At 40.6% G+C, this 15,957-nt stretch overlaps 1 protein-coding gene across 2 annotated transcripts in view; it reads left to right on the top strand.

Annotated features, from left to right (window-relative positions):
- gnai2b (guanine nucleotide binding protein (G protein), alpha inhibiting activity polypeptide 2b) overlaps window positions 1-15,957 on the top strand; it is a 44,621-nt gene that overhangs the window by 16,364 nt on the left and 12,300 nt on the right. For both annotated transcript variants that reach the window (XM_053315092.1, XM_053315093.1), the window contains 2 exons: window positions 10,800-10,842; window positions 12,448-12,589. In XM_053315092.1, the coding sequence (XP_053171067.1) occupies window positions 10,800-10,842; window positions 12,448-12,589 (185 nt within the window). The remainder of the gene's footprint in view (window positions 1-10,799; window positions 10,843-12,447; window positions 12,590-15,957) is intronic.

The following is a 15,957-nucleotide window of genomic DNA, read 5'->3' on the forward strand; positions in this document are numbered from 1 at the left end:
CACATGCAGCACAAGTGTGCAATCATTTCTCCTGGCACAGACCAGGTGGGTAAAACTGGGATATTTTCTTTGAAACTAAAATAAAATGTACTCTCATTTCATAGTTTTAAGCTATGAAATTCTTTTTCTTCTTTTTGAAGACCAAATCAACAAGAAAATAATCCATTACTGTTACCCTAACCTTTATTTAAAAGGAATTAGTGACTTATTAAAAGCTGGACCTGTTTTTTGTGAGATAAATGCTTTGGGGCCAATATGGCCTGAATAGTGATGAATTGTAGAGTGTAAATTTGTGCACAAGCTTCTCTGGAGGTAATATGAGCTCAACCTTTTGCTCCCTGTTTGTGTGTCTGAGCCAAGGATTTAGATAATGACTAGATCAATGTCTGAATGTTATCCAAGGAGATACCTCTCCAACTGTTTCCATATCAAATTATTTTTGGAGCTTGCAGTCATACCTAAGAGATTAAATGGTTGTTATTTGTGACTCAAGCATGCTGGACTGAACATTTTTAATGTTTTGTTTTTTGTTAAGTAAGATAAGAAACTGACTAACATCATAGCTTCTTTGGAACTGCAAATGAACTGAGCCTTCAGTAATAAAAACAAACAAAGAAGTCGAAAAAAGCTTGACACAATAACTTAATTTGATGTGATTGTGCTCTACCTGTCCATACAAACTTGCAAGTATCTAGAGGTGGGAAAAGTCAAACATCTAGCAAGTCAAAGATATTTTCAAGTCAGACTTGTGGGTAGACAAAAAGAGGATACTAAGGGGAGTCATTTGTGAACATGTACAAGCATGCCAGTATTTGCAAACATGATAGCCATTAAAAAATTAATAGCAGAAACAGTATATGAAGGTTTGCTGCAGTGAGATTATTTCTGGAGTCTGTTTTCTTCCCTCTTTAGAAATGCAGTGGTCCATGTTTGAGAAAATACCGCAATATCCCTGGTTTTACTCACCCTCTTTTCTCAGGAGGCTTATGACTCTGGCCTTTCCCCTCCCTCTTCCTGCATGAATCTCTACTAGAGAAATATATATATGTATTTATTTTATAGATAGAAGTACAATAAAATCTGAAGTTAAAAGCAGAGAGCTTAGTAATTTAGTCAGGTGCCACTCCCTCCTGAGCTTGAAATATAATAAAATGATTCTAAGCATTTCTAAGACTGATTGGAAACCAGTCCAGCAGAGATATAATTAGAGTGATAAGGTCTCTGTGCAGTGCTACTGTACTACCATCATTCAAACTAGGGACAAGCCGAAGATGTGAAATTGACTTTTTGACTGCTGTATGAACATTACAAAGTCTGCTAAGGGGGAAAAAAGACATTTGATATACTCCAAGTGTAAGGCACAGGACAGTTCTAACTCATCATTATAACTAAATCATGCTGGCAGATAGACTTCTTTGCTGCTGGAAATGGTAAAGTACTACTTCAGACTTATTTTCAAGACATCTAGCACTGAAGGTCACTTTCTTGAAACATCAAAAGTCAGCTGGACATTTGCTGGTGTTGCAATAAAATAATGCATTTCATTTGTGTATTACACTACCTTAAGGGAGTCTTGTGGCCAGGCACATATTGTGTTAGCTGAGCAGGAGAATGAGTTGCCATTGGTGACTGTGAAAAGTACGGACCAGTCAAGAGCAGTGCCGGTGACATCTACTCTCTAGGCATTAATTCAAAAATGGATGATTGATGGATGCACTGATATCTAAAAGGATAAAAGGTAAAAGTCACTTGTCTTTGTTATTAGAAGACAGTAATGAAGAGTCTCTTGCCTATACATCTCTTACAAGCTCTGTGCTCTTACTCAGGCAGCAGTAACTGACTGCATTGCGTACATCATGTTACAGCCGCTCGCTTCTTTATGTCATCACTGTCTGACATATCATGTCCTGCTTGATTTTTTTTTCTTGCAGTGGTTATAAGATGCTCAGCAGCCATTCTGAATGTAGAATTGTTGGGTGTAGCATATTAATCATCCAGGTCACATAATTGTGTTGACACTGCTTGTGAGCACACATAACAAGGGATTAAACACTGTTAACATTGGCTGTACAGTCAGGGTGCAGTAAGCATGATACTCTGCAGAGCCAAGCAGTGAAGCTCCATTGCTCCCTATGAGGCTGATGACCTACTTTTCCACTCAAGGCGATAACATACTTTACTGTATCCATCCATATAAAAATTCCTCCATCGCTATCAGCTCTGCATATTAAAATGAGTTAGGAGAGCCTATGGCTGGATGAAACACCTGAGCTACTGATGCTAGTTTGTAGACAGTCACCTACTAGAATCTGCATGTGGTAGTAATAGTGTAAGCTAATGCCAGGTTTTGTTCCCCCTGACAACCAGAAGTGTTGGAGTGGCTGCATGAAATAAGTCAAAATCTGCTTCTATCTGCAAGTCAGTAAAAGTGGGATAGAGAAAGGCTTGATGTCAGGCTGTTAAAAGAGAGGAGGCAGTTAATAATAGCCTGCTGACAGAGGGCACTGTACTAGAATCAAGTGAGTTGTAAAAAAATGTAAATGTAAACTGTAAATGAAAGTCTTGAGTGCACTTAACCATGCTCTTAGTCATTCACATAAACCTGTATTCACTTCCAGAGACAAGCACAATGTCTTGAGTTGAACAAACTGTGTGCGACCAGAGAGATATGATCTGAACCAAGCCAGAGGGATGTCAGTGATTCCAGTGGAGGCTAGTTTGTCCAGGAGGATGTCATGAGAAACGGTGTTGAAAGCTGCACTCAGGTAGAGGAGAACCAGAATGGAGAGTAGTCCAGAGTCAGAGGCCATCAGGAGGTCATTTGTGATTTTCACTAGGGCTGTCTCAGTGCTGTGGAGGGGACGGAAACCTGACTGAAATTGTTCATAGAGATTGTTGTCAGACAGATGGGTGTGGACCTGAGCTGCAACCGTTCTTTCTAGTATTTTGGAGAGAAATGGCAAGCTTGAGATGGGACGTAAGTTGTTCAAGTCATTCGGATCAGCGGCAGGTTACTTGAGTGTTGGTGTTATTGCAGCAGTCTTTAGTGATAATGGAACAACACCAGCAGTCAGTGAGGAACAGTGATGGGAATAACGCTGTTATAAATAAACAGTGTTACTAACAGTAACGAGTAATTAAATTAATTACTGTTTCCCCCGTTACAATGCCGTTTCCGTTACTGCCAAAAAAAAATGCAGCGTTACTTCTTCAGACCTCACTGAAGCGGTTTTCGCCCGAACAGGCGCTTCTCTCTCTCTCTCTCTCTGCCAATGAGTGGCTGCACTTAAGGCATAACCAAAGACAGAGTAGGGCGCAAATGAGACACAATCTCCAGGAATCTGGAGCGAGCGAGCAAGAGTGCGCTGTAGAGAGTGACTGCATGCGTGTGTGTTTGTGTGACTATCAATGCAGCGTGTGTGAGAGCAAAGCGTCCTGAAAGCTCTGTGTTGCTGCTTATTAGAGTTTTCATAGTTATATTAAGAGAAGTTTATATTGTTATTGCTTTTTGAGGAATAAAATTCAATTGCTGCACATCTGTTACATGTACAATTGTATTATTTACTTCTTTTTAGTACATTTCTTAAGCATAATTTAATTTTGAATGCGATTTGGGCCAGTTGTTGTTGATTGGGGCAGCCAAGTAATTTGACATATTTGAACAGTTTTTAAAATGTAACGTAATAGTTACTTTTCCTGGTAATTAATTACTTTGACATTGATATAACTCAGTTACTAACTCAAAGACGTAATGAGTAACTATAATTAATTACTTTTTCAAAGTAATGCCTAAGTGAGCGATGCACACTTAGGGTGAGTGATGCACACTTAGGCTAATGTTAGCTACTTTGGCTACACTGTGGTAATGGGCAGGTATTGTTATCAAGTAGCATTAATCTAAAGAGAAGCAGGTGAGTGAACTGTCAATCATAGCTGTCAGTCAATGCCCACATAGCAAATCTTACTAACGGAGCAAATCTAAATTTAGCAATTGATACCATTTTATTGATTGAAAAAATGCACTTTTTTTGAATGGGAGACAGTTGAAGACAGCATCTAATAGCCATCAGTGGCATTTCCACTTTAACATCAGCATTGACTTTAGCCTCAAGCAATAGTTTGGTGGAAAATGGAGGCACTCTCCGTGAAACCATCTAGCAGGATTCATACTTCCCTACCCGTGAGGCAGTATGGTAGCAGTCAGTGATGTGCATTGTGATTATGTTATTTCCAATGTATTGGTGCTGTGTGCATGGACGCACATGATCCTATCTCAACCGGAAAAGTTTTGTCAGTAGGTAAGCAATTATTGATGAGCATCGGTAATTAGCCACCATGATCCACACACCTCTATTTCCAGAAACAGAGATCTTTGACATTCTTTTGTATCATGTTATGGATAGAGGAAGAAAAGTAGCTGTGCATCTTGTTCAACTATTCTGTGGACAGAATAGAGAGACTGTACAAACTGCTACCTTCTTCTGATTGAGCTGAAAGCTTTTTGGCTGTGAAGATAATCCCTTATATGTCAATCTTAGTTCTTAAATATTACATTATTGAACAGTTGTCTTACTAAGTAATCAGATTCATTACTGGATTCAGATTTAATAAATTATCCCACAGACATTTCACTTCTGAAAATAACTAATATTTTCTATTTTTTTATCTATGTATCAGATGCTGTATGTTCATATGAACTTCATTAATGGTCAAAATTGTATGTACATGTATGCACTCATAAAATAACATCACATTTGCTTTTGTCTGTCATCTCCCCCAGAACACCATGACAGGGCTTTAAATAGCAACTACATCATTGTTGTGTATTCCGCTCAGTGTCATCAATGCCCAGGGGTAGTTAACCTTTAAATGGCTGTAAAAGCTAGTTGGATGTGAGCAGTCGTGACACCAACGGGTGAGGGCAGCAGGCCAGGATGAGGGCAAAGGAGGAACTGTGTCACAGCCAGGCCAGTGAGTCACTTTCCCGTGGCACTCACTGAGACAGTACAGTAGATGGCCTATGACACTGGCATATGCTGAGATGTGTCTTTTGACAGAAGTAATGCTGTGGTGGTGGGCTGTGACAAAGAGAAACAGTATTTGTGTGTATAGGTCTGGATGCTGGATGCTGGATGCTGTGTGTTAACATAGCAGAATGGATTTATGAGGTTACCCACTTGTAGATTATGTGTGATTGTCACTTCAAAAATCCTCTGCTGAGCATTTCCTCTACTTCAGCTGCAGTAAAAATCTAGAAATAGCTGTTTTTTGCTGATTTTTATCCATGCTAGCGGCATGGCTCTAGGGATTGCAATTTCAATCTGTCCACCACTTTGGTCCAGACTGAAATATTTTAACAACTATGTGACGGTTTGCCCCTTTTTCTTCAGAGTCAGAATGATGCTTCTTGTAGACAAGAGTGTGCTGAGTATGTTTTGCCTGCAGCCTTAGCTTGACTCACTTTTCCAATAAGTCAAATGTGCCAGGATGGTCTTTGTTTTCTTGTGAGACAGCTGCTTTTTTAAATTTGACTTTTCTGGCTTGTTCCCTCTTGGCTTGTTGGAAACTAGTGAACATTCTTTGTCTCTACTGAATGCAAAATGAAAAATGCAATATTCAGTCATCTTGGAGCCTTGAGAGATGTATGTCTCTTTTTCCACACAGACGAGTTTACCTGGATCTCATTGCCCAACTAGGGATGGACATGTAATGAAATGAGTTTGTGTTGAACTGAATTGAAAAACATTTGCTATAACTGCACCAAAAACAAAATACTGCTACAGTACTATCTTCATGTTTCTTCTTGTCCAACCTTGGCATAAAACCACAATGTGTTAAATTAATTGGGATATTGAATTGAAAAACAATTTCAAACAACGTTGATGCAGGCTAAAATATCTGAACAACTATTGCATAGATTGCTATGCAATTTTGTACAGACATTCATGGTCCTTAGAGAAGAACTCACTTTGGTGATTGTACAAGTTCTTGTTCATAACAGATGTTTTAAGTTTTCCTACAGTAGGATGAAACTGGGGAGGATTAATAGAATAGATAAAAAGATTGGTTATAGTTAATAAACAAAATGGTGCAAAGTGTTTCCTTATTAACTGGGTCATTTAGTGGGAGGTTGATCTGCAATGAAATGGGAGTTCTGCTAATGCTCATATTTGCCATTGCTTGTAGTAAAGAGAACCACTAATCGGCTGGCAGTGCAGTGACGCAGAAAGCAGAAACAAAACAAATGATTGCCTGCTGCTCTACACTGAATTCCCTGCAGCTTACGCTTGAGTGTTAGTCATGCCAACACATACACTCTTAAATATTAAGCCTCCATGACCATTTTTTATTCAGCATGTAGCTGTTTAAATTGCAACTGAGCTCTGAGTTTACCTGCAAACTGGCAGGTTACCTGTAATGAATAATGAATTTGCTAGGCACTCATGATAGTCTTCATCCCACTACTTTTTTCTCTTCACTACTTTTTCCAGTGCTCCCCCATACTCAGTCCTCTCAAATGCCCCATATGACTTTGCATCATCATACAAAATGCAAAGCTATTCAATTTACATTGATATTAAACAAAGACAAGCAGCAAATATATTGCACTTTTGCTTGATTTTGCTTTGTCCAAGTTGTCAATTTTCTGTCAGATGATTTATCAGTGAATTGACTATTAGCTTCAGTGGTGCTGCACAGAAACCTTTAGCTCAGATATATATGGGCAGTGGGCTGTTTGACAGGTGAATGACCTTATCCACAGCAAGTTTATGTGTGGTTGTTTGTGTGTTTGCCGAAATCAGGATATCTAATCAGTCGATGAATAGAGACTTTGTATTATCAGCAGTGGGTGACTGAGACTGTGGCCAAGTTGTCATCGATGTGAGTGGGCCTGTGAGAGTATTGGATGTGTTCAGAGAGATGGTTCTCTTCTCTATAGCTTGGGTACTTGTGATCCTCATGCTACAAATCATGTTGTTATCTTTGTGTGTTCTGGCGCTCACTGAAAACTAACTCTTATATGAATACTTGGTGTTGGAGAAGCAGAAAGAGGGGGAGGGTGGCATCATCTTCTCATTGCCAGAAAGTGATTCTGAGTCTGAGGCTGTTGTAACGACTCTAAAATGAAAGAGCTTGTCTCCTCTGCCAGCACAGCACACAGAGCGGTCTTTGTAGTACTGGTCGTTCCTCACTAAGGCTCCAACTCTGTCGAACCACAGGGATCATGTACGGTAGACGCATCTGTTCAATTAGAATTTAACATGGATTTATCTGTAATAATGGCACTAAATGTTTCATCAAAGTAGACGTTTGCTACTGGGTAGATGTTCACTGGTATACTCATGTAAATCTTCGAGCTCTAGTTGTTGAAATCAATCATGCATCCAGTCTTTTAACACACTGTGTTAATATCCTGCTCAGTGGCAATTGATGAATCCTGTGTCCCTTAACGATTAAGCTTTGTTTTGACAAAGCAATGTCTGTACCCAAATGAATGACTAGATGGTAGTGTCCCATCAGGATACATTAAGATCCTGCCAGTTTGTTGTTATGAAAAATGTGTTAAATAACACTAATTATCAACTTAAAGACTAGTCATCTCGAAGAAATAAGAAACTGATCTCCCACTTGTGCCCCAACGACTACAATAGGGTGTATAATTCTCTCATTCATATTGAGCTTGTTATTTACAGTAATGTGTAATGCCCTGTACTATCACTGTACAGTAAGTATAATATAATAATATTAATAATATAACAAATCGCTTAAATTTATGGCTCACCTCTTATGATACAGTAACATAGCTCGTATATTTTAGAGCCTCACTGGTACATAGGCAAGTCAACACTATTGGCCAATTTTAACTTAGATATATTGTACCGAGTTGACCGTTTTTTTACAGTAAAAAAAAAAGTGTTTTTACTTTAATTTATGTAGTATTTTATTGTTTACTAAATTTCATTTTTAGTGAATTTTACTTTTATGTTTTTGACATGTTTACTTTTAGCCATGCTAATGCTTTGACCCTGTGGATGGTAACTGGAATATGTGAGCATGTTAACACATTAAACTAGAAGGTAACAACAACAAATTTAGAACTTCCTCAGACCATGCATATGCACAAATGATGACAGGGCTGCAGTACTCAATGCCTCAATGCAGCGTCTCAATGATGGTATGTTTATATGCCTTATTACAAAATGTATGCTGAATAAATTTGTGAAATAATTCACTTTTCCTTATGGGTTTACCTTAATTTTTCTGAAGCAAATGATATTCTTAGCTTAATTAATCTTTTGAAAGCAGCAATGGTATTTTCATTTAAATAAAATGTTGTTCTGATTGAATTGCCCTTATTAATTACAAAAGACACAAGAAATTACAAATATCATCTTAACAATTATGAAATGAGTGACCTCTGGGTGACGGTTCTTGGTGGTCTCTTATTCTGTGAACAAATTCCTCTTAATGATAACTGTCCAATAATTGCTGCCATTCTCTCATCCTGGGCTGTCAGATCTGGTGCTCCGCCTTAGTAAATGCAGCCCAGGCTTTAAAAAATATATTTTTTAGACATTGTCACTCCGGAGGACACACTACAGTACAGTGTGCCTTTTCTGACTTCTACCTCCGACACGATTATTTGAATTTCTGCTGTTGTGAAATTCATCTATTTTGGGGTCTTTTGGGGTCATCTCTTATAACTCAGCTTTTTTCAACTTCTCTGATCAGCCCAGTGATCTCTTCATGATAAACCAAAAGGATGTCCTTATCTAGAATAGAGGCATTGCGGTATGCTGATTGTAGATAGCGGACATGCACCTGTCACTTTAGAATGATTCTGATTCACACAAAAAATACACACGTGTCATGAACACAGTGGTGACTTTGCGCAAGCACTTATTTTGTGTGGTGAGTAAGAACATTTCTGCGCAGGCATTTGCGTTTATCTCAAAGCACTGCTGTGTAAGTACAGCCTCACAAGCTGCCTGCACGGCTGTAAATTTTTATGTAGACTTTAAGTCTTATTCAGTTTTAAAATGTCCCACTTGTTGTATACTTTGGTCATAACTCTTAGCCACATTTAAAAACTTCCTATCAATTCTTTTTTATGTTAAAAGACAAATCTGTCTTTACATTAACTCTGTAATATTAATACATCAATCTCCAAAATGCACCACTGGGCTCAAGAGTATTTGATTATGTTTTTCACACAGAGATAAAGTGATAAATCATTGGTTTATAATCAGCTCATACCTTGAAGATGAATAAGAACAAAAAAGTTTATGTATCATTGTCTACTCTCTTCTGGCTGCAGAGATAAGATGACCCGATAAAAGTGTGAAATTAAAAGTCAGTTTTCCCCTGAAGCAGCACAACAACACTGTCAGTTCTCCTAAAACACCTTGAGCATGAAGAATAAGGATGCACTTTTATTTTTCACTGCTGCTCACAAGTGTTCTCCCTTTGGGCTTGAAATATTAATGGATGTGTTTTACCCTACAGTCAGGAAGATGACCTTCATGCATGTGTGTGTCCACAGAGAGACTGTTCCACATTCCACCACCCACTTTCACCCAAACCCAGCACCCAAACAGGACCTTTTCATAAAAGTGCCTATAAATTTCCACACGTTTACCTCACTGAGGGCAAATGTAGATGTTCTAGATGTAAGATAGCAAAAGAATAATCAAGTCCTGTTTTTAGAGCTAGAATGGGAAATGAATAGAGGCTGCAGCCTTGTTACATAATTTATGAAAGTAAAATTAAAAAGTTTCTACTGCAGGAATCATTCAGGTATTAATACAGGAACAAAAAAGATCAAAGAGAAAAGGTGAAAATGAGCTTGAAAATTTTAGCAGCGGTACAAAATCTGTAACTGGTGTAACTTAAATTTATGAATGGTGTATGTTGTTTCATGTGTTTTGGGTTGTTGCTTACTGTAGTTTTTGTCCTACAGACACAAAATACATGCATATTCATGTACCACTCTGCCTGTCTGCCTGTCTAGCAGCAAGACATGAGTGACAGCACACATGACATCAAATGCAGCCCTAGACATTGCTTTCACACCCCTCTCTCTCTCTCTCTCTCTCTCTCTCTCTCTCTCTCTCTCTCTCTCTCTCTCTCTCTCTCTCTCTCTCTCTCTCTCTCTCTCTCTCTCTCTCTCTCTCTCTCTCTCTCTCTCTCTCTCTCTCTCAGAAAAGCACTGGATGTGTGTGAATATGATGAGTGTGGACAGCTTGAGGGGGGCACTGTTGGTCCCACTTGCCCTGTCAGACCCGGGCTGGGCTAATGTTTGTTGGCAGGGCTGGGTCAGGTGGTGTGAAGGGGACAGTGCATGGTGGCATGATCTTGACAGCACTGGGGAAGTGCCAAACACTCAGGCTTACTAATTTCAACAATGTTTCTGTAGCACAGCTCGCTATATTCAGAATTCAAAAAAGTAGGTTTATTTGCTAACAGTTTTGTAATGACTTCTCAAACTTCAGAAATCTCACACAGTCATGAAACCATCCCTCTTCCCTACACTCTTCTTCAATTAGAGTGAAAAATAAACATTGAAATGAATCAGGGAATTCTTCATGCAGATCTGTACATCATGTCCTCCAAAATGGAACGTAAATAAACCAGACAACCCGAGGACAAAATGTGATGTCACTGGCAGGTCATCATGGGGTTGTTCTTGCTTTCAAAGCGGAGATGAATGCAAAAACACTTCAATTTTATTCCACTCACAAAGACAACAGCAACAGCTGAAGCTACCTTGTAACTCTAATCTTTTAATGTTCCAACAGGTGCTGGGGAGTCTGGAAAGAGCACCATTGTAAAGCAGATGAAGTAAGTTTTTATATGATCTCTTTGCAGATTTGCAAACTAGACCATACAATACCATGTCCACACCTGATTATTCTTTGCTCCCACTTAATGTTTTCAGACTGAACTTATCTTCTGTGTTTGACTCAAACTCTCAGGCACTGACTATGAGGCTCAGCCCGAACTCTCAAATCAGAAGTTAATGCTCAATAGTTTGCTGTAACTATGTTGTGGTTTGATCAGATAAATATGGCTCTCTTTTATGTGGTTTCTAGGGGATGGCTTGACCTCTCCTACTTTGTTATTGTCTGCTACTGCTCCTAGCACAAGAATAGTGTTAACACTTATTGAGTAAGGAAGATGTTATGTCTGTGCATGAATCAGGACACACACACACACACACACACACACACACACACACACACACACACACACACACACACATACACACACATATCCTGGACCCTAAATGGCTTAATTATTCACATTCCTGTGGGCTAGCCAGGCATTGAATCCATTTTTTATGAGCTTGGAGCAGGAGCAGTCTGCCGTTTTTTGAAGCCAGGTTATTAACACGTCCAGGCGTAGAGATAAATCAGCCTGCAAGACAAAAACACTCAAGACACTGGCCTATTACGTAACATTTCACATCCAAGTATCCTGTGTTTAAGACACTGCAGCAGAGAAAGTTAGGAAAATGTAACTGTGCAACAACTAGGTGTTTGTTAAATCACTACTGGTATTTATTATCATTTGCATCAACATACTATTAAAAAGCAGCAGGCAGTTTTACTTCAGAATTATTGTGCATTTGTTTTTGTATGATCTCTCTGCACATCCCACTGTCTTGATTGCATGTCAAGAAAGGACTCACACTTGTCCGTGCACAGACACTTAGTTCTCCACTCTCAAATTTAAAGTAATAATAAAGCAAGAGTCAAACTCAGGATACAGCATCAACTGGATTAACATTCCACTCTGTTATTCCTAGTGCATCATCTTAGACAGTATGCTGACATGTCACATATGATACAGAGTTTATACTTCTTGGTCGAAAACATATAGGCTATTTTATTGTTTTTGCCAAGTTTATTTGTAGCCATGCTGTATTGATGGCAATGTCTTTCTGCTGGTCAGTTGGTTGGTCAGTCGGTCCAGATTAAAATATCTCAACAACTACTGGATGAACTGCCAAGAAATGTTGTACTGATGCCCATGGGCCCCAAAGAGTGAGGTCTAATGACTTTGGTGGTCCTCTGACTTTAAGGTGCCACCATGAGATTTGTATTTGCAGTTTGGACTAAAATGTTTCAATAAATATTGGATGGATTGGCATGATATTTGATGAAGGCATTCAGGTCCCTTCAGAATTACTTTGGTGCATAATCATCAATATTTACTTTGTCTTATACTTTAGTTTATGACCAAGTACCCCCAGCACTAATGACATCATCCTCAGCTATACTTTGTGTTTAGTGCTAATTAGCAAATGTTAGTAGTAGCAGCTCATGATCAGTTTTTAGTGACTTGTATGACATTTTATGATTGGGTAACTGCAAACATTGCACCATCATAACTTTCATTTTAATGTGCGATTTAAGAAATGTTGTATGTTTTACATGTTCTTAGGATCATCCATGAAGATGGCTACTCAGAAGATGAGTGTAAGCAGTACCGAGCTGTGGTTTATAGTAACACCATCCAGTCTATAATGGCCATTGTTAAAGCCATGGCCAGCCTCAAGATTGACTACAGCAACACTTCCAGAGTGGTAAGACACATTAACATTCAAAAACACTCTGTATTTGTCATGACATTGTATTACATCATGACTTGTTATTTTCATCCTCCCAAAACCCTACATTTAAGGGCATAAGCAGGGGTTAACCACAAGCAAGAAAAGCTGATTCCACTCAAAGACCCTCAGCTTACCTACGAGACACAGAGCTTCACTTGGCCTTTCTAAATCTGGACAGATCAGGATTTTTCTCAGACCAAAGCAAAACAAAAGCCTGTTTTATCAGCTGAATCTTTGTTTGTGTTTGTGTGTCTGCTGCAGTTCTTATGCTTCCCCCGAGTTACAATCACAACAGTTTATCTTTTTTTCTACAGCTCACTGTGTCGTTGTCACTTTTACCTCAGTCTTAAAATACTTCATGGGAGACATCTCTGAAACAAACATTTTTTTCACTTATCCAGACAGAGATTACAGAGATTATTTCAAGGCTGAAAGGGGAATGGAGGTCTGTTTCCTACACTGGTAAACTGTGCCAGTATTTTAACCAAATGTGAGATTGTGTGTCATATGTTCACCTGTTCACAGCAGCCTGTCTATCTCTTGTGGAATAGCTGATGGTACTAGAAACTGGAACCCAGTGTAAAGCTTCTTTGAACCAGCTTTGTAACATGCATTCACGAGCAAGGACCACACCACCAATGAGATACGTTTGACAAATTTGACAAAACCTCCACCAAGACTGAGCGGATCTTAAGAATGATGCGACGATGATATGTGGAGAAAGTGCTGGTGTGGCCAGGAATGATTAGGCGCTTGTCTGAATTCGGCTATGAAGAGAGGCTCTAAGAGGCGTTGATAATGAAATAGTTATGGTGATGAAATAGGACAACATGTATGTTACGTTGAACGTGTGAAAGGGGCTTTGATAATGAAATGGTCGAAGTGACGAGAGAGAACGTCAGGCAGGTTGCGTTGAACGTATGAAAGGGTCTTTGAAAATGAAATGAACGGAGTGATGATAGAAAGAAATGTAGGTTACGTTGAACGTGTGAAAAGGGCGTTGATAATGAAATGGTCGATGTGATGAGATATGACAGGTAGGTTGCATTGAACGTATGAAAGGGGCTTTGATAAATGAACGGAGTGGTGATAGAAAGAAATGTAGGTTACGTTGAATGTGTGAAAGGGGTGTTGATAATGAAATGGTCGTAGTGACGGGATAGAACGACAGGTAGGTTACGTAAAACATGTGAAAGGGTGTGGTCTCAGCTGGCCATTTGGTGGAGAACGATCATCCACCATGGAACCCTCAAAATTGGCTTGCATGGGTTCTGTCTGATGAAGTTGCGGGAGTAGCACTTGGGGGCAATGACATCCCGGTGTCACTGCCCGGGAGAAATGAGCTGCAGGGATCAGTGTAGTCGAATATGGGTGATCCTGGTACCTCGATGACGAGACAGCGCGGGCGCTGGTATCCCGGTGGCGGATGTCCCGGTTGAAGCAGAGTGCTGGCAGCCCTCGGTGCCAGGAGCCTTGACGAGAGCAGGCTGCTGTTGAGCTAGGCGAGGAGCCAAGGTTTTATTGAGTATGCCGATGTTCTGGTCTAAGCCAAGTGCTGTGATTGGAGTGAAGAGACGGCAGGTGTTGTGGGCATCCCGGTTCCTGATGTTCCCATTGGAACGAAATGCTGTTGTTGGGCAGATAAACAGCATGGGTCGCAGGTATCGTGGTGCCCAATGTCCCTGTCTGAGCGATACGCTGTGGTCCAAGTGGGGAGACGGCATGGGTCGCAGGCAACATGGTGCCCGATGTCCCTGTCTAAGCGAAACGCTGTGGTCGGAGTGAGGAGACGGCATGGGTCGCTGGCATCCTGGACCCCGATGTCCATGTACAAGCAAAATGCTGCGGCTGGAGTAAGGAAACAGCATGGGTCACTGGCATCTTGGACCCGATGTCTACAAGTAAGCGAAATGCTGTGGTTCGAGTGGGGAGACGGCATGGGTCGCAGGTGTCGTGGTGCCTGATCTCCCTGTCTGAGCGAAACGCTGTGGTCATAGTGAGGAAACGGCATGGTTGCTGGTACCACTGTGTCCGATGTCCCTGTTTAAGTGAAACGCTGCGGTTGGAGTAAGGAAACCGCATGGGTCACAGGCATCCCGAGGCCTGATGTTCCTGTCTAAACGAAATGCTGCGATTGGAGTAAGGAACCCACATGGGTCGCAGGCATCCCAATGCCTGATGTCCCTGTCTAGGAGAAGCGCTGCAGTTGTAGTGAGGAAATGGCAGGGGGGGTTTATGATGCAGATGATATAGAAGCAATTTCAGGTTAGTTGTATTTGTGATAAGTTGTGTTAGTAGCTTGCGATCTGGTGCTTTTAATGTGGACGATAGGGAGAGATTTCGGTTAGTATTTGTGATAAGCTGTGTTAGTAACGTGCGACACGATGCGTTTAATGGCAGATGATGCCTACAATGACGATGGATTAGATGTACTAGCAACGTGCAACCCGGTGTTTGTAATGTGCAAGTGCGTGTAACGGTGTGCAATGGCAAGTGACGTTAGAGTAGCTGCACAAGAAGCTTGCAGCTGGTATATGGAAAAATACAATGTGGAAGTGACTAAATTAATAATGAATTCTTTACTACAAAGAAGTGGAGATGGATAACGTATGATGCAGAACTGATGTCTCATGCCGTTGGTATAAATACTGACAAGTCTGAGTAGAATGAGTAGTACAATACTACCTGGCCCCGCCAGGGGGGGCTGTGGCCGTGGGACTACAGGGCAAGGAAGCTACAGATCTACCGGGAGTGTCACATCAGGGGAGCGTGAGCTGAAGAGCCCGTGAGGCCGGCATGTGCCCCGCTGAGCGCAGCAGCTCCGCCGGGATGCTTGGCTGCGGTCTGCTGCTGGGTGACGAGAGGAGAACCGGTTTCACACGAATCTTCAGTCAAGTCGCACGGGTTGATCTGCAGTTCGTGATCCGTGGTGAGTTGGCTCTTGGAGTAGTAATCGTAGCGGTTGTTCAAGTTTTGGTAATGCAATTATGCGGGAAGTACGATCTGTTTCTGGCATGACTATGAAAGCTTCACCTAGACTACTTGTAGTGCTGGGCGGTATGACCAAAAATGTATATCACGGTATTTTTCAAAATAAAAGCAGTTTCACGGTATATGACAGTATTTTTTTTCATGCATAATCAGGTGTTCACAACATCTACTGGTTGAGAGAGGAACTACTGCTCTACTGAAGTAGATTGATTTAGGATGGACTATTTTACTGTCATGATGAGTGAATTAGTAATATCATAGCTGCCAACACTCCCGTTTTTCCCATATTTTAGACGCATCTCCCTCGGCCCTCCCATTTTCTCCCGGGAATCTCCCGTAATTTACAGCCC

This window comes from Scomber japonicus, chromosome 3, assembly GCF_027409825.1.
Source record: "Scomber japonicus isolate fScoJap1 chromosome 3, fScoJap1.pri, whole genome shotgun sequence".
Classification (NCBI taxonomy): Eukaryota; Metazoa; Chordata; class Actinopteri; order Scombriformes; family Scombridae; genus Scomber; species Scomber japonicus.